Source organism: Arachis ipaensis, chromosome B3 (assembly GCF_059453495.1).
Source record: "Arachis ipaensis isolate K30076 ecotype BB chromosome B3, ASM5945349v1, whole genome shotgun sequence".
NCBI lineage: Eukaryota > Viridiplantae > Streptophyta > Magnoliopsida > Fabales > Fabaceae > Arachis > Arachis ipaensis.
The window spans coordinates 107487297-107507576 of NC_142438.1; the positions used below are offsets into that span (position 1 = coordinate 107487297).

The 20280-nt window shown below is 31.8% G+C and overlaps 2 protein-coding genes and 1 pseudogene across 3 annotated transcripts; all 3 read left to right on the top strand.

The window, feature by feature from the left end:
- Window positions 1–527: 527 nt before the first annotated feature.
- On the top strand, window positions 528–4006 carry LOC107633414 (ADP-ribosylation factor GTPase-activating protein AGD3-like; annotated as a pseudogene).
- Window positions 4007–9794: 5788 nt separating this feature from the next.
- Window positions 9795–16023, top strand: LOC107630729 (cation/H(+) antiporter 18-like). Its single transcript, XM_021119122.2, has 3 exons — window positions 9795–9974; window positions 13263–14511; window positions 14741–16023. Exons 2-3 carry the CDS (start codon window positions 13315–13317, stop codon window positions 15905–15907), a joined length of 2364 nt encoding a protein of 787 aa, XP_020974781.1. The 5' UTR covers window positions 9795–9974; window positions 13263–13314; the 3' UTR covers window positions 15908–16023.
- Window positions 16024–16340: 317 nt separating this feature from the next.
- On the top strand, window positions 16341–18924 carry LOC107630733 (uncharacterized). 2 transcript variants are annotated; one of them, XM_016333952.3, is made up of 4 exons: window positions 16341–16751; window positions 16895–17071; window positions 17321–17434; window positions 18495–18924. In XM_016333952.3, the coding sequence occupies exons 1-4, from the start codon at window positions 16727–16729 to the stop codon at window positions 18545–18547; spliced, it is 369 nt and encodes a 122-aa protein (XP_016189438.1). In that variant the 5' UTR covers window positions 16341–16726; the 3' UTR covers window positions 18548–18924. The 2 variants fall into 2 exon arrangements, with proteins under 2 accessions (XP_016189438.1, XP_016189437.1); XM_016333951.3 differs by having other exon boundaries at window positions 18492–18547.
- The last annotated feature ends 1356 nt before the right edge of the window (window positions 18925–20280 follow it).

Genomic DNA, 20280 nt, shown 5'->3' on the forward strand with positions numbered 1-20280 from the left:
AAACAGTAATATGCAAACAAGTACATCTTTACAGTTCCAATTCTGAGTAATTGAAAGAAGAAAAGGCTCAAGAAAAGGCTGGAAACATACTGTTACATGCCCCATTGGTGGCACAAGAGCCTGAAGTACCCCACCCTCAGAAGTTGCAAGAGGAGACTAAGGATGAGCAGTTCACTCAATTCTTGAAAATCTTTAAAAGATTACACATCAATATGTCTTTTGCTGAGGTGTTGGAAAAGATGCCTCCATTCACCTCGCCGCCGCAAGCAATGCCGCTGTTGCTGCCTTTAACGAACCTCTGTGATTTTTTTTCCGCCTTCATCTTCTTTTGATTTTTCCTTCCTCTTCATAATTTTAGATCTAATTCATGATCTAGTAGGAAGAAATAGAGAATGCTCGTTTTTTCTCCTTTATTTTTACTTTGATTGATCTTCTGCGTTGTTGTTGTTGTTGACGAGGGTGCCAGAGGTGGTGGAATTTTACTACACGATGAGGAGACAACCATAGCAAAATACAACTAAAATGGAATGCTGGAGGCAGTGCTGGCTCCGGCAAATGCACGTGATATAATCGATGAGATTAAGAACCGCTCTTCTCACTTGCTCACGGTAAGTGCTCTCATATTTTTATTTTATTTTTTACTAAATTTACAATTATACCCCGTGAAAAAGGAGAAATAGATGTGATTAAAACCTGTGTGTTCTGGAATATTCACGAGCCTTCCCCTGGCAATGTACCTCACCACTCTCTTATTCTGAATTATTATCATGTTTTGTTTTTTCTTCTGTGTTTCTTTCTCTCATTTGATCTTTGTTTATTGTGTTTTCTTCATGCTACTCCACTCAGTAAAATTTTGAAGGGAGATATGTTCTGGTGAGATTCATGAAGATAATACAAAAAGTTGGTCTCTACGCTCATCATCACATTGGACCTTATTGGCATTCCTGGTATTGTTATCGCAGATGTCAGCAAGTCAAAGGTATATGACTGCTACCCTTTTCCATCTGTTTAAGTTATTCCATAGTCAGGCACTTTGCTATTATTGTTTTCTATTACTTTTTTTATATGCTTCTAGAATTTTTATTAATGATGGCGAAGTATGTGCTATTTATAATATCATTTTTGTACTTGAAAAAGTTGAAATCATCATTTTTAGGAACTAATAGATTATTATAAAATCTCCAATCCAAGAGACTGGACTGGAAGAGTGAATAGTTTCTTATTACAAACATTTAGTAATAATGCACTTATTGCACTTTATGTGTTTGTTATTTTGCTTCTTAGAAATTACTTCTGTTAGTTCTGTATTTGGTTGTAGCTCCTGTTTTAAGGCTTGGAGTTTGTTATTCGTTGCATCTGAGTTTCAAAGATTTTATGATTTAACTTGAATTCTGCTTGTTTAAAACTGGATAAGTTATTGGTTGCTTGAATTACACAGTAGCAGCATTGAGAGTGTTGTTTTCTTTCTATATTTTGATTATTGATCGCAGTTGATGTTTCTTGGAAGAGGATCAAACATTGTTAACCCTACTTCTTAGAAGAGGATCAAACATATCAGGTTAGTGACATTTTCCTTTCCTCTGGAATATGATTTACTTTTTTTAGTCTTTATGATGCTAAGGCATAGAGAAGAAGTATAAAAAAACAAAGACAGGGATAGGCATCAGGACAAGGATAAGGAGCATAAGAAGCATAAACATCGTCACAAAGATAAAGATCAAAGCAAAGACAAGGAGAAGGACAAGGACATATGATAGATTTTAACAATTTTTTATTCACTACTATAAAATGGTCCTAGACTTGAAACAGAAGTCTTTGAGAACATAATTTTCAGAATTTTCTAAGTGTCTAGTTTGCTGTAGCCTCTTTACTTCTTAAATATAAAAGTACATGTACTAAACTGGAGACAACAATGTTAAGCTTCAACATCAAGTTGCTTCCTAATAATTGCTAAATCTATAATCTTTACATACTCGTGAAAGGTTTCTGTCACTGAGAAAAGGCACAAAAAGTGAAGTAGCTAATACCCTAGAAGAGGTAAGCTTTTGTATGTCTTATTTGTTTGGGACAACTTATGTTCACACTCGACACTCGAATATCCCATTCTTTGAACTCCTAAATGATTAGGAAATGTTTCAGGAGCTTCATAATGCAAGATCTACATTTGAGAAAGCTCGATTTAATCTGGTCAGTAAACTCATTTGATCAAAACATAAATAAGTTATCATGGTATGATTTTTTTTCACAAAGTTAAAATACCTCTCCAGGTTACTGCCTTGTCAAATGTTGAAGCCAATAAGAGGTTTGAATTTTTAGAAGTAGTTAGTGGGACAATGGATGTGCATCTTTGTTACTTCAAAAAGGTAGACATTGTGTTCGTATATGTATCTTCTGCACCATATTTTTTGTCACCGTGCTTGTCCTAAGTAAATTTTACTTGTAGGGGTAAGAATTGTTGCACCAGATGGAGCTATATATTAACTAAGTTTGAAATCAACTTCCAAAAGCTTTGTTTTTTCTATGGAATTTTATGTAATTGGTAAAATTATAATAAAGTGAAGCATGAAAAGTTATTTACTCCAAGCTAGTTCCTTTGCAGGTCTTGACTTATGCTCAACAGTCAAGAGAAAGGTCTAATTATGAGCAGGCAGCTCTCAATGAAAGAATGTAAGAATACAAACGGAAGATTGACCGAGAGAGTAGATGGGTTTCAAACGGTTCTAGTAGATGTCCTAATGGAGATGGTATACAAGCCATTGGTAGAAGTTCACATAAGATGATAGAGGCAGTTATGCAATCTGCTGCAAAGGGAAAGGTTGGAGAAGAGGCCTGTAAATTTGATGATAAAAAAGAATTAGTTATTATTTTCTCCAGATGGCTCCTCTAACATTTTCTTGTATGTACATCATTTTTAGGTCAAAACTATTTGCCAGGGTTATCTCTCAAAACGATCATCAAACTTAAGGGGAGATTGAAAAAGGAGGTTTTTTGTTCTTGATAGTCGAGGAATGCTGTATTACTACCGTAAACAAGTCAACAAGTCATCGGTTAGAATTCTAACATGAACAAATCAGTTGGTTTATGAATAACTTGGGCTGATATGCTTCTTCATTCACCTCATGTTATTGTTTTAATTCTCACGTGTAGGGATCTAGCAGTCAACATTCTGGTCAAAGGAATAGTTCTGAGCTCGGGTCTGGACTTTTAAGTCGATGGTTGTCTTCTTATCATCATGGTGGAGTACATGATGAGAAATCTGTTGCACATCATACTGTGAACCTTTTTATATCTACAATCAAAGTTGATGTTGACCAATTAGATTTGAGGTTTTGCTTTCGGATCATCTCACCAACAAAGAACTACACTTTGCAGGTTATTTGATATGATTTTGTAATTTCTTGGATTATGATATTATTACAGGAACAATAGTAAGGGATTTATAGATTAATTCCAGAATTATTCTTGTCAGTGTAGGCAGAGAGCGCACTGGACCAAATGCATTGGATTGAAAAGATCACAAGTGTTATTGCCTCATTATTGAGTTCTCAGATTCTTGAAAGGGTAACTGCCAAAAACTTTTGCTTGATATGTTCCAGTGGAACTTCTGTTAACTTTGATTAATGGTGCCCAATTTTTTCAGTTATTACCTACAATTTCAATGGGAAGTGCTCATAATAGGTCTACCAGTGAGAGTAATTCTTTTGAAAGTTCAGATTTTGATCACACAGCTATTGAAGAATTTACGGCAGAGAGAAATCCTGCTACAACAAATGTGGACCACAACTCGAGAAGTTTGCAGCTGCAATGATCCGGTATTAAAAATGAGAAGCCTTTTGATGTGTTGCGAAAAGTGTGTGGGAATGATAGATGTGCTGATTGCGGTATCCCTGAACCTGATTGGGCATCACTAAATCTTGGTGTTCTTATTTGCATCTAGTGCTCTGGTGTTCATTGAAATCTTGGTGCACACATATCAAAGGTAGGTCACACTAGTGATTTCTCTTGATCTCTATACTTCTTATATGTAAAATTCTTTCTTTAACTTCGAATACCATCTGTAAAGTTGCTTCAGAAAGAGCATATTATAAAATCTTTACTTTAAATTTTGAAATCCTCTAACTTCGATATTTAGGATTCAACAACTGCTTCTAGTTTGCGATGTTACTTTATTACATTGCTCATCATTATGTTATAAGCAGTTGATCATAAATTCCTTTTATTTGCCAAATTTTCATCATGTGTCATATTGTTAAAAAAGAAAAAAAAATTCAGCTTTGTGTTTAATAAATCCAACCCTTATTACTGTGGATTTCATAGTTGGTTTAATTATGCACAATTTGCTATAGTTTTACTCAATTTTCATTTAGGTCTCTATAGTTGGAAATTTTTTTAATCAGGTCCATATATTGAATAAAATTGTGTTTTCAAGTCCTTGAAATAGCCTAATGTTACAAAAAGTTATGAACCTTTTTTATAATTTAATAGATTTAACCAAAAACTTTACAATAATAAATTGCTTTAGAAACTTGGTTACAAAGTTTTAAACCTTTTTTTATTAGAATTTGACAGTAATAATTGTTATGATAGTGGTTATTCTTTGTGCAACTATGAAAGTTATGAAAATTCTTTTATTTATTTATATTATGTGAATTTTTTTGTAAACTAGGTAGTGTTTTAACTAAGATTGAAAGGTGAATTCACCCTATGAAGGGAGAAGGAAGCAGGTAAAAAATTTGCTGGAGACAAAAAAACTTTCTTTTTCTTTTTTGTATAATAATATTTATTTTATTTTATTTTGGAATTAATGTGACGGAGATGGCCTCTAATCTGGAGTCTTTTCAGATGCTTCTTCTGAAGAAGGTTGTTTCGTCGACAATAATGGAATGAGAGCTTGATGCCGCCATCACCGCAGCTGCCTGCGCTCGCTCTGAGAAGCGACAACTTGAAATGGCACAGAGAGCTTTTGAATTGCATGCGCAAGAGGTCACCAAAGAGCTTGAGAACACCACAAGTATGTTCATCATGAATCCTTAGAACTCAAACTATAATCATAATATGTAAATGCCTGTTTTAATCTGGAGTAACTTATTTTTTTCTGTTGTCCTTCAATATGAATGAGCTATGCATGTTGATTTTGGTTGAAGAAATTATTAAGTTGTTAATTTCCATTAGGGAGTAATTAAGTCCACATTCAGTTACACACTGATGTAGTAGCATGCCTTGAATTTTTGAAATTGTGTTGATGCCATTGTACCTGAAAACTTCAACCTCGGGTTTCTAGTTTCAAATCTTGTTTTGGTTGGGGAGAAGGGGTAGATTTTGGGATTTGCAGTCAGAAATTGAATGCAACTCTACTTGAGGTGTTTGAGCTACACATGGAAGAATTACGTGTAAAGCAAGAAGAAATTGCAAAGAGTGACAATGATATTAAACTTCTGGAAGCTATTATTCAAATGCTTGGAGGAAAAGAATCTATTTCCACGTCTATCTAAAATCCAGGGTGCTTCGTACTCCTTTTTTCTTCTTTTCTTGTTCATTATTTTTGTTAAAATTGCCATGTAAAGTGAATCATACTACTATGTAAATTGTGATGATTGATTTTCAATACTAAAATATTATATATTATGATTAATATTTTATTTATGAGTTACCTAATATTTTGTTTATGAATTATGATTTCTTGTTATTGGAAAATTTTAAACAAAAAATTGTTTAACATATTAAAAATGACGGTTAAAACTGTCTTTTTAAACGATAAAAAATATCACTTTTATCTGGTAAAAACAACGGCTTGTAACTGCCATTTTAAACAATTAAAACCCCATTTTAACTCGGTAAAAATGGCGGTTTTAAACTACCATTTTTAAACAATAAATAATTCCGTTGTAAACAACATGAAACGACATTTTAACCAATCAAAATCGTTTTATTTGGAAATAACGACGGTTTGAACTGCTGTTTTAACCAATAAAAAACACCATTTTATCTGAAAATAATGCCGGTTTGAAATCGCCGTTTAAACCAACCAGAAAGTGCCGTTTTATCTGCAAATAACGGCGGTTTGAACCACCATTTTAACCCAACTCAAAACTGCCATTTTAACCAGGTAATTGTGGCGGTTTTTTGAAAACCGCCGTAATAACCAAATGGTGCTTCAAATTATGGTGATTTTTCTTGAGCGTCGTTCAAGGTAATAATGGTAGTTCAAACCGCCGTAATAACCCTAAAAAACCGCCGTAATTACCAAGTTTTTTTGTAGAGTTTTAAATCCTGGGTCGTCTCCCTCGGACTATGCAAATGAGATGTCACACTCTTGGTTGTGAAATAAGGGGTTTCTTCAAGCATTAGATGAAAAATTAAAAGAACTAACGAATAAAATCACTAACAAATAATCAAAAAGAAAATTAATGCAAAGTAGAAGAAAGTAAGATCAAAACTAGTGAAAATGCGATAAATGCATAAAAGAGCCTTGTTTTGGGAATGAGAATTAAGGAATCCTATCATCGTCATAACCACAACTATGGCAACTATGATGAGTTAATCTTACTTCGTCAACCCCTAACATCGAGGAGTAAGTCAAGCTAGCGTTAATGGAAATAAAAGTCAACTAACAACCCAAGAATTACCACTAAATATCGGACATTATGACTCTAGTATCCTAGGAACTCATTTTCCAAGCCAAGGTGTGAAAATATACTCACAATCTATAGTTGGCATTTTCACAAACACTTTGTGGGCATAAAAACAAAACATGGTAAATTGCAAAAGAAAATGAAACTATAACCAAACTATTCACAATATCAACAATAAACATTCAATCAAGCAAGTATAAATCATAAAAGACCAAATTCATAAACAAAAGATTCAAGTAATCAAAATTGAGCAAATTAAGAAAATGACTTCTATTATAAGAAAGCAAGAGTAAATGTGATTAATTAAAGAGTACTTACAAAAGAGATGAGCAAAATCCAAGATCAAAACTGAAAGTATAAAATTCTACAATGAAATTTAAGTAAACCCTAAGAGAGAAATGAGAGAACACTACTCTACACTACTCCTACTCCTAATTATCTATCTAATGTGAGTAATGAGGCCTCCTAAGCGTATGTTCATTTTCCTTTGATATAGCCTTCAAATTGGCTTTAGCAACTCCAAAAATTGGGCCAAGAAGCCCCCAAAATCGCGAGCCACGTGCTTCATTAATGAAGTCACACGCTGGGACTTGTGTGTACGCACACTTGCTGATTTTTCCACTTGTGCGTACGCATAGGAGGTGGTACGTACGCACACTTCAGTGTGTGCTTCTCCTTTGTTTTTTCATTAAATCTCCCTTTTTGCATGCTTTCTTCCACTTCTACCAAACCATTCTTGCCTAATTGACCTGAAATCACTTAACAACATATATCACGGTATCGAATGAAATAAAAGTGAAATTAAAATGATCAATTTAAGCACAAAAATACATGTTTTTACATTTAAGTTCAAACTACAGAGAAATCACAAAAGTATGCTCTTTTGGTGATTAAGTGTGAGTTTATGTGATGAAATCTGTCCAATTCAAGCCAAAAATCATCATCAAATATGGACTCATCACTAGTTCAATCCTATAACATCAAAACACCATAATCTTCAATACCCATAAACCAAAATTTTGAAGTTGCAAGGAGGAAGGGCGGAGTGAGAAAATGAAATTTTTTTATCACTTTGTTCGGATGGTTTCGAAGAGTTTGACGCAGTGAACACCTAGCTGCAAATGGTGCGACGATTGGAGCTCCGATTTAAGAGATATGGAGAATTGAATATTAAATGGGGTTAGGGTTTAGTTCAATTGTTCTTCCCTTGCTCCCCCCTTTCAGCGTGCTTCAAGGAAATAATGGGGAAGAATAGGCTATGTCTTCCTATTTATATAGTGCCTTGGGTTTAGTTTAGGTCCAATCCAATCGGTTCGGTCCGTTGGTCCGGTTTTGGACCAAATTTTTTAAAATTAGTGTTAAAATTTATATTTTAAATATTTCTACCTCTCTAAATTATAAAAATTAATTTTCTAATTTTTTTTATTAATAATTAATTTATTAGCTAATTATTCATTAATTTCGCGGGATTTACAGCCTATGTTGTTTAACATCTCTGCTTGATTTGGACAGCACGAATGTGAATGATGTAACACAACCTTCGAAATGGTCCAAACATCAACGTTCTTCAATATATGTATATAAATTCTTGCAAGACAATTTAATCCAACTGAGGGATTTGCCTTCTCAGTTGGAGATATGTTCCATTTTCATTTCCCTTCTCTAGTACATGTAATCAATTGGTTCTTAATTTTATTTTCCTTCTTATTTGTGTTTCAAATTTTTTTAGAAAAATTTGGAAGTTTAGAATAATCTTTGTAGAATTTTCCAGCTTCTTCAAGCATGTTAAAAGTCATCCCAACATTTGGAACTAGCTATTCATCAACATCACACAGAAACTGAAAATACACCAAAATTATTCCAAAATACACCATATTAGAATCTAAAATACACAGAAACTTTGAACGAAACAGATTCATCAAAATAATAAAGTCAGATTCAAAACTCATACATTACATTTAAATTCAAACTATCAATCATGAAAAAAAAAATTTCACAAACAAAAACAAAATTATTCAATTACAAAATCATAAAACAACTAACAAATTACATTAACTAGATTCAAACTACACCTCACCACTTGATTTGATTCAAAATAATAATACAATTGGGTTTGGTTCAATTGAAAGTCTGAACCTAAAAATACACCAAAAGATTACCAAAATACACCGATTTACAATATAGAAACACATCGAAATAAGAATGGAACAGATTCATCACAATAATAATTCAGATTCAGAACTCCTACATTACATTAATTCAAAACATCGACCATGAATATCAATTTTCAAAGACAAAAATAACATTATTCACTTACAGAATTATAAACTACTAACGAACTACATTAACTAGAATCGAACCAAACCCCAGCCACTTAATTCAATTCAAAACAATAATTCACTTTGCTATGGTTCAATTGACAGTCTGAACATGAATCATTTATTATCTTCGACAACGAAATACCTGCTCAAACTTGATTTCACAGCTTGATTTCAAAAATTTTGATCCAAATCTTCAAATAAGATAAAAGAGCATTGAACTTGAACGAAGAAAACGCAAAGAACGAAGAGAACATAGAGAATGAAGAGAAATACAGATATCGCAGAGATGGAACAGAACGTAGAGATGCAAAAAATGGTGAGAAAATTCGAGAAAGAAAACAAAATTCGCATAAAAAAGGCAGTTATATATATATTCGCGCGTTGAGCCAAAAATTTTTTAGAAGTAGTAGGGGTTGAAGATAAATTAGGTCAAAATTACTTAATTAAACTTAGTTGATTAAATAACTTAGACGTAGAAATTAATTAACTGATTTTGGTAATTAATTTTAGTATACAAATAATATTTTAAAATATATATTATATTAATTAATTTAGTTAAATATAATAAATTATCTAATAATTTTAATTGTTATATTTATTTTTAAAAATGTTAATTTATTTAATAGTAACTATAATATTTTTATCTAAAGATAATATTTAAAATAATTAAATTATTTAATATATTTAACTAAATTATTTTTGCATCCCCATTTTATGTTTTTGTTTAATAATATTTTAGATTCAATGCATAAAATAACGAGGGTGTCAATTACCTTACGGGATGTGGATGCTTGCATGACTGTATATAATATATAATCCAAGTCAAGTCGGCAAGGGCCTCAGCTTCTTCATTTATGAAATTTGATCAATTCTAAGTTCTCTTAAGCTTCACTGCTCATTATATTATTCTTCATCAATGATCCCAGTCACCCAATCATGCTCTCCCATGCCAAGCTGATTGTATTATATACGTCGTCCCAACCCACCCAATTCTTCAGATATCGCTCGACAAAACAACCACGTAAGCTCTTCTGTTATCTCTGCTTTCCCAACATTATCGTCGTTTTCTTTGGACCCAAACATGTTTTCTACATTATTGTTTGTGACGCAGTTCTTCAATTCTAACTAGTTCCATATTGTTCTCAAGTTATTTTTTTAAATAATGCGAAGCCAGATTTCTCTTTTTTTTTTTTGTCCCTTTCTGAAGGGCGTCGTGTATGTGTGATTTTGGGAATTAAAGAACCGGGAATAAAGCTCGAGAAATATTTGATATCTATAAAAACCAAAGAAATAAAGAATTGAAAAATGAAAATTTACGGGCTGGAAAACAGCTGCTGTGATTATGTACTTTTCGTCAAGATTCAGTTGCAGTTTTTTTAAGTAAAATAAATATTTAAAAATATTTTAATAAATTTAATTAAATTATTATTTAATAATTTTTAACTCTTATTTTTATATAAAAATAATTATAAGTAAATTTTTATCATATATTTAATTATGTGGTGGAATACTGGAAAGGCACAAGCTCATCATAAGCCACGTAACTACACCTCAACATCAAGCCTCTTTCTTTCTCATAAACGTCTTAGCTTCAAAATGTCTAGATAAATCTTTTTTAGCAAAAATAGGATTATTAGAATAAGTATAAAAAACAAATCTTTTAAACGTTATCATTTTTATTTTTTACAGAAAGATATTTCAAAAATAAAATAAAATCTTTTAATATTATATTGAAAGGTCTAAATATAAATTTAAGCAAGATAATCATTGAGAGATACTATTTTAACGAGCACTAAGATTTTTATTTTATTTTAATTTCAATATATTTAAATATTGAATAATTACTCAATCAGTTTTTAAAAATTTTAAAATTGAATATTTTATTCACAAAAAAATTAATACATAAAAATATTTTTAAATTTTATTTTTAATTTATTTTCTGACAGAATAATAACTCATCAGATTAATCTTCAAAAATTTTTAAAATAGATATTTTAATTTTTTAAAAAAATTAATATATAGATTAATTATTAATATTTTTTTGATAAAAAATAACCATTTTTTTCTAAAAAAATAAAATAAAATAATTATTATTAATTACATAATAATATTATATAATTTTTTATATTTTTTAAATAAAAATAATAATAAATTTATTTATTAAAATTCTTATGTGTATATATATATATATAATATTCGCTCAATAATATAATAAAATAATAATAATAATAATGATAATATTCAATAAATTTATTAAAATTTATTTTATGAAAAATAATTATTTAATATTTTTGTATTTAATATAATCAAAAAATATTTTATTTTAAAAAATATTTTTATATTAAAAAATTTTTTAATTTAAATTTTAAATAATTATTATTGACTTTATTTATTTTTAACGAAAAGTGTGTATTAATATATTCGTATCATTATTATTGATTTTATCATCGTCTACATATAATAAACTAAATTAATAATAATAAAAATTGATATATAATAAAAATAAATTAGACAAAAAATTATTATATATGACAGAAAAAATATTAAAAAATAATTTATATATTATTTTTTTAGACTAAAATATTAATTTTTAAAATATTTAAAAATTAATTTAAATAATTATTCTATCAGAAACAAAGCTGCAGATTATTTTGTCTATTAGAATAAAATTTTAAAAATTAATATGTATATTAATTTCTCTTAAGAATTAAAATATCTACCTTTAAAATGGTTGAAATCTGATTTAGATAATTACTGCTGAATATTTAAGCGTATACTGCTTTGAAATGTTGGCAAGACAAATTACATGGATGCCTTTTACCAGAAGTTTTGAGCCTGACTTTGAGTTTTCAACACGTACAACCTGCGTCATCAATTTGACGAAGATGTTGATGGCGTTCTGATTTGATAACCGGAGTACTAATTCAATTTAGTTACAATTAAAAGACTAACACTTAGTTCTCTTCGCATAAAAATTTATAGTTAAAAATCATTACATTCACTAAATTATTATCTAATATTATTTAATTATAAAATAAAATATAAAAATAATTACATACAAATTTTTATCATTATTATAACTGTGTGGGATAATATTTGTTGAGATTGCTATTAAAATTAAGAGCAAACACTTTTCCACGTGTGTTTGTTTACGGTACGATTTAAATGGATTTCAACAAAAGTTAATTCAATTTAAAGTATATAATTTACTGTGATTTGAATTATATTAATTTTATTTTACCTTTTAATTAATTCAATTTAATTTAAATTTTTATAATTTAAATTGGATATGTTTATATAATAATAAAAATAATAAATAAAATATAAATAAATAAATAAAATTTATTTTATATTTATAAAATATTTATTAAATAATAATAATATATGAATAAAATAAAAATATATAATAAATTAAATATAAATAAAATATTAAATTTGACAATAAAATAATAATATTATATTGCCGTGTGTGATTTAATTTGAACTAAATCAATTTTGATAAGTTAATAAAAAATTAGTACAATTTATCAAAAATAAAATCTAATTAAATCTATCTTAGTATATATTTTATTAGTTTTTTCGTTTAGATTGAATTAAATTAATAATTTTCTTTAGATCAATTTACTTTTGAACTCCTCTCTTGTTCTTCCAGTCCAACCATATTTGTGTGAACTTATTCTTCTCCCCCTCCCACTCCAACCATATTTGCGTGAACTATTAATACGTTTACTTTACTTATGGAAATGAAGCTAAGCTTATTGTTGAAAATTTGGCCGATCATTTAGACCGTTCAAAGAAATATACGTTGCTTTCGTGTTGGTTGCATAGTCTTCGTAGAAAATATTCCCAAATTTCTACCTCTATATATTTGAATTAACAATCATATTAGATGTAAAAAAAATCATTAAATCAATTATTTATATAAAATATATATTTATACATAAATATATAATAAATCAATAATTAATTTTGTAATTAATTTTTAATATATAAATAAGATTTTTAAATCAAATAAAAAATATTTAAATATTTTAAAAGTGTTTAGTAGATTGGATAATTTCAGATAATCTTCGATTAAATCATTAGTTGGTTTAAATTTAACTTTCTCAAATTCATTAGGTTGTATGGAACTGAATATTATTCTATTTTTTGTTACGTATATTTAGAGGTGCATGCTATGGTGAGGAAAAAATAATGAAAAGATAAAGATTTATTTTGATAAATAATTAGCTACTTATCTAAAAAAGATATAATTTTGTTTTGATTAATTTTTTAAAACAAACTAATACACTTGTATTTATTCCCTCAGTACAAAAGTCCTCTGGTGCAGTAATTGAAAAGTTAAGCAAGAAATATTAGCAATGGGTTCAAATAGTACAGGATGTCCGGCAGGCATGAAAGCGACGTCGAATGGGGTGTTTCAGGGAGACAATCCGCTTGACTACGCACTCCCTCTTGCAATCTTACAAATCTGCATGGTGGTTCTTCTCACTCGCCTCCTAGCATTCCTTCTCAAGCCACTAAGGCAACCTCGCGTGATTGCAGAAATTGTGGGTGGAATATTGCTGGGTCCATCAGCTCTGGGACGCAGCACTGCCTTTCTAAACGCGGTCTTCCCATCCAAGAGCCTAACGGTCTTGGACACTTTGGCCAACATTGGCTTACTTTTCTTTATGTTCTTGATAGGACTCGAGCTCGACACAAGGTCCCTCCTTAACAAAACAGGAAAGAAAGCTCTTGCCATTGCCCTTGCAGGGATCACATTCCCCTTCGTCTTGGGAATCGGGACATCTTTCGCACTTCGAGCAACAATCTCGCAGGGAGTCGATAAAGCACCTTTCTTTGTGTTCATGGGAGTCGCACTCTCCATCACCGCCTTCCCCGTCCTGGCACGCATCTTGGCTGAGTTGAGGCTGCTTACCACTGAGGTTGGACGGATGGCCATGTCAGCAGCGGCTGTTAATGACGTGGCAGCGTGGATTCTTCTCGCCCTTGCGATTGCGCTCTCTGGCTCTAACTCTTCTCCACTTGTCTCCGTTTGGGTCCTCTTGTCCGGATGCGGCTTTGTAATCTGTTGCGCACTTGTTCTTCCTCCGATCTTCAGATGGATGTCTCGGCGCTGCTCTGAAGGTGAAGCCGTCAACGAGTCCTATGTCTGTGCCACGTTGGCAACGGTCTTGGCAGCTGGTTTTGTCACTGACACCATTGGAATCCATGCTCTGTTTGGGGCTTTTGTCGTTGGAGTTGTTCTTCCCAAGGAAGGCCCTTTTGCGGCTGCTCTTGTTGAGAAGGTTGAGGATCTTGTCTCTGGTCTCTTCCTTCCATTGTACTTTGTGTCCAGCGGACTCAAGACAAATGTAGCCACCATTCGTGGCCTCAAGTCCTGGGGGCTCCTTCTTTTGGTTATATTCAATGCTTGCTTCGGTAAGATTGTTGGTACCATTGCTGTCTCCTCCTTTTGTAGGGTACCTTTTCAAGAATCATTGGCTCTCGGCTTTCTCATGAATACTAAGGGCTTGGTAGAGCTCATCGTGCTCAACATTGGTAAAGATAGGAAGGTAAATTAAATTAACAAAAAGTTGTAAATTTAGACGTAATTATTTTCTTATGAACTTAGTAGTTAAAAATTGTTAAATAATAAATTATATCAAATTATTTAGCGGTTTTGATCTAGTGACTATATGTGAGTTTTTATTTTAACAAAAATGTTTAATTTGTTTAACCCTCAACGTTGCATTTGATTAAGTTTTGCACATGATCTTATTACTTTTTTTAATTACTTTGTAGGTATTAAATGACCAAACATTTGCAATTATGGTGCTGATGGCTATCTTCACAACATTCATCACGACGCCTTTGGTAATGGCAGTTTATAAACCGGCCAAGAGAATGGCAAAAGCTGACTACAAATACAGAACAGTTAAGAGGAAAAACCCGGACACTCAACTGCGACTCATGGTGTGTTTCCACAGCACAAGGAACATCCCTTCAATGCTAAATCTGATTGAAGCCTCGCGCGGCACTGAAAAAAGGGAAGGCCTTTGCATATATGCATTGCATCTCATGGAGCTCACTGAGAGGCCTTCTGCTATATTGATGGTCCACAAAACCAGAAAGAATGGCCTACCCTTTTGGAACAAAGGCTGCCACAGCAACAGCCATTCTGATGCGAATCAAATGGTGATTGCATTTGAGGCTTTGGAGCAGCTAAGCAGAGTGTCGATTCGCCCCATGACTGCAATCTCATCCATCCCCAACATTCACGATGACATATGCGCTTGTGCTGAGAGCAAGAGGGTTGCAATGGTAATTCTGCCATTTCACAAGCACCAAAGGGTTGATGGAACATGGGAAACAACAAGAAGTGAATTCAGGTGGGTGAATAAGAGAGTTCTCGAGCATGCACCCTGTTCTGTAGGGATCTTGGTGGACCGGGGGCTTGGTGGGACCACCCACGTGGCAGCAAGTAATGTTTCATCTTCAATGACGATGCTATTCTTTGGAGGCAACGATGATCAAGAGGCGCTTACTTATGCTTTGAGAATGGCAGAGCATCCTGGTATCAACCTCACCATAGTGCACTTGATAGTAAGGTCCGAGGATGTTGGAGCCATTGTCAGTGTCGTAGATATAAACGACAACGCATCATCGTCATCATCATCAACGGACGAGATGCTGCTTTCTGAGGTCAAAGCAAAGAAGAGCTTATCCGTAAAGTTTGAAGAGAGAGTTGTGAAAAGCCTCGGTGAGATAATTGAGGTGGTTGGAGAGTACAGCAGAGCATGCAACTTGTTTGTGGTTGGTAGGGTGCCTAAAGGACACGTGGCGGTGACTTTGAACAATGTGAAATGCGAGTGTCCAGAATTGGGGCCACTCTGCAACTTGTTGACCTCTCCGGAACTGGTCTCAACTTCAGCCTCGGTTTTGGTCGTGCAACACTATCATGCTCTATGAAAATTTTGCTCCAGTGGATAAAAAATTTTCTTTTCTTTCATTTTAGACTTAATTAATCCTGTAAGTGGGGATCATGTAATATTATACCTGATGTTATGCGAATCAACTTTCCAACATATAGTGGCGGTCACTTTCTTTTTGTTAGTGTTAAAATCTAAGGAGGCTACTCTAATAAACATATCAAAAATGTCTTTTTTTAAAGGTAGTATACGTGTCACATTACTATTGGACAAAATATTAAATCGGTCAATAAAATATTTTAAATAAATCAAAATAAAATTGATTTATTATAATTATCAGATTCGATTCAATCCGATCGATTTACATAATCTAAATCAAATCATATTTAAATTTTTTATAAAAATAGCAAATATATCCTTAATTTTTATTTGACAGACATTTAAATCTATAAAAATATAAAATTACAATTAAGTCCTTAAAAAAATAAAACCTAACCCTAAATTCTTGCTAACCCAAACCCAAGCCCAAGCAAGGCAAACCCAATCTCAATGGCTCACCAATCTCTCAATCTAACCCCAAAAAAGCCCTACCCTTTCACTACCCACCCCACCCAGTAAGAACTTCATTCTCGTTCTCCTCTCTTGGTAGCAATCTAATGAAAGCTAGAAATCAATTTCATAAGAGCTTCATTCATATAGCGCGTTATCCTCTCCTTTTTCTCGCGAAGTCAATTGTGTGAGGGCGCAAACCACTTCTTTGGAATCCTCACCGCCGTGGTGCTCCCCCTCCGTCAATTCCAGTAGTCTCGTCATCCCCATTGTTGTATCCATCACTGAGCCACTTCCCCGTCCTTCCTCCATGATTGCGCGCACCACTTCATTAGGTTTGCTATCCCTCTTTCAATTTGGTTGAGTTTTCTTCTTGGTTTCACTTTTCAGTTTAGCTCAGATTGATGTTTTTCTTCTTGATTGGGTATATATAGTCAAGAATCAGATTTGGAATTTGTTTTCTACCTCGCACGAACAGAAAAGAAGCAGAAACAAGAAACACACCTCCGCGCTAGAATCGTTGCCGACGTTCCCCTCTACCCGTCAGTACCGGCTGCATTGTGCTTCCCCTTGCCAGTGGGTCCATCGCCGATTTGCTCCCTCCTTCCTCTGGTTCTATTCTTAGGTCTGCTTAGCTTCTTGGTTCAGATTACTGGTATGTAAAAAATTCCTCCTTCAATTTTGTTGTGTTTTCTTTTTGGTTTCAGAATTGAAATTGGTTCCCACTAATGTTTTTCTTGTTGGTTCGGTTTCGATTTTAGTTAATGTGTTTGGTTTGTCTAAAAATCTCCTTTTCAATTTGGGGAACATTTCTTTTTCATTTCAGATTTCAATTTGGTTAACATCATGATTTTTCTTCTTGATTTGGTTTCAATTTTTGGGGGTTGTTTTCGTTCTTGCCAAGAACACAGGACAAAAGGGGGTGAAGCAAAGGAAAGGCCTGCAAGACGCACCGATACCGCTGTGAAGAGTTGTCGCCGCAACGCGCTGCACCTCCATTCTGGGTTTTTCCTATCTGGTACGTGTATATTATTTGTTGCTGCCGTCTTTACCTATTTCAATTTAGGGTAGAATCAGCTTTTTCCAATTTGGATTCATACTAAAGATGTTATGCATTGTTGATTAATTTGTCGAAATAGTATTACTATATGTTAATAATAATTTAGATTTACATGTATGCATCTTAACATGTTTTGGATTGGTGTTTTGTATTTTTTCGGGAGGAATTTAGTGGATGTTGAGGGGTAGGGAATGATATGTGTGGTGAGTTATGAATGTATCTATTGCCTATGTATGACTTTATACTCTTTGGCTGATTGAAATTTTGTTCTTTTATACAATTTAGTATTCTGTTTTTACTGTTTTAATTGTGTGCTGGATATGGGGCTTGTGTGTGGTTAATAAATAATAGATGGTCTTGCAAATGTTTATGCATCCTGCCATATGCTAAATACTTTAGTTGGTTTATGAGAGGTCCTACAGAAAGTTTCTTTTCCACATAATTTAACATGTTGTGGAGTGCTATTTTGGTTCCTGTGCTGTATTTAGATTATTGCAATGGATTTTCTATACCTTTTTTTGAGAATGTTTAAATCTTCATTTTAATATGCTAAGTCACTGATAACAAATCTCTATTATCCAAGTTTTAATCATATTATGCAAGTAAAATACAATGATATTAGAGTTAAAGATGCCAAAGTACCCGACCACCTCCATTTTTGCTAAAGAGTGATCAAATTTAACATACCTTGGGTGGTAATATAAATCATTGTGTAAATTTACCACGTGTAATGTGGATATGACTATGAGAATTTGGAGCTACTAGAACCTTTGATGTTTATGAATAGGCCCAAACCTCAAAGTTCTTGCAAATTTATGATATAAGTATTTGGACTAGAATACCTCATGTTTAAGAATACAACATGCATGCATCTCGAAGAAGAGGGAGGTGACAGGTGTAATTTTGTAATGCTATGTTGCTACATTAGTTATTAGTTCCTGATTTGCATGCTATAGCAACTTCTTTTGGGTAAATTTACTTGGCCTTTTGTAATAAATTGTCTGTTAATTTTCAGCAGAATACTGCCAAAGCAGGAGAGAAGAAAATAGAAATGCAATCAAGTGGTACTAAAGAAGATAACATATTCTCCCTTACAAAGCAACTTTCTCTAAATTCCTTTGGCAAAAAACAAGTCTTCAAATAGCTAGATTATTACGATAACAAAAGCTAGTTTCTTATTTATTTCTTCATTTTTGGTGTCATATTCCCTTGTTCAATGTTCACGAGTATCTCTGCGATTTTGTCTAATTAAATTGTGTTATACCTATGATCATATTAACATTATTATGTGCATGATTTGCCTCCTTTTGCGATTGGCCTTAGCACTTTCTAAAGCTAGTAAAGCTTTTGTGGATAATAATAATAATAATAATAATAATAATAATAATAATAATAATAATAATAATAATAAATTTGCTTTTAATTGGACGACTACAAGAGAAAACAAATTATGTGAAGTACCTAAATGCTATCTTTTCTTTCATTTCCCCTTTTATAAAGCAAAATTATGTAAAAGTCTCACCAAATGAGTTGTTCTCGTGACAACAACATCCAAGAAGGTTTGAAATGAGTCATCCAGCAAGTGTTCCTGATAGAACCCTGTTGAGCCATATTTAAAACAATAATGTGTCAATGTTAGGAACTATATCATACAAGTTAGGCGCATAATTCACGTGACAATGTCATTTTATTAACAACAACAATTTGAGCTATAAAATATAAAATATATCTTGAACCTAAATAACTGAAAAATACTTCTTATCTACCATCTATTCCCATATTTGAAAATCACAATTGTCTTTTATTCCCACTAGAATGAAAACCACTTTAAGTGGCTCCGAATTTTTTATGGCATGACTATGATGTTCCATCAAGATGAACTCATGAACGAAATGGCCACACACAGTTTTAGTATATTTCTTACTGACCCTCTAAGATAATTCAAATCTATACATTTTTTATATATTATCCAAAAAATTGTATAACTATGTTTCAATTCAATTATGTGGTTGATGGAAAAGAAAAGAAAGCCATAGACATAGCATTGATTAGTATATATTCAGAGTAATTTAATATTACATAAGATAAATTAAATTCTATGAATCCATGGGAGATGATTTCACGTGACTTTGTTAAATTCAATTGGATCAGTTGGACTAGTTATAATATCTTTAAAATTAACATTTTATACGAAAAATATTTTAGTTTAATAATTTAAACCAATCAAACCTTTTCATTAAACAAAAAAAAAAACAGTCATTTTTAATGTAAAAATCTTTTTCTTATCTAATGTACTGGTGATCTGATTTTGCTAGTGTATATATCAATTTTGTATTGTTTTACTTAAATCATAAATTATTAATTGAGATCCTTAATTACTTTTTTTTTTCTTTGAATGATGATCAATCTTTAAGAATGAAATCACATAGTTTTTATGTCAAATTTTTCTTTCCTTTTTCTAATGATATCATCAATTTTAACTATATATGAAATGCAAGATATATATAACTTTTCTTTATAAAAATGACAAATATCCGACTACAAGTGAAAATTTTTATTTTAATGTAAGTATAAAATTTTTTAAGATTAAAAAAAATTATTGATTCATGCAATAATGAATAAAATCATATCATATCTAATACATTAGGAAACAAAATATTGGTATAACTATATAAATTACATTAATCACGAGATTTTGAAGCATGAATAAAATTTAAAATATTATTCTATTCTCAAAATTCAATCTAAATATTATGTTTAATAACTTAATTCACTTAATTAGAGTATATTCATTAGAATTATTT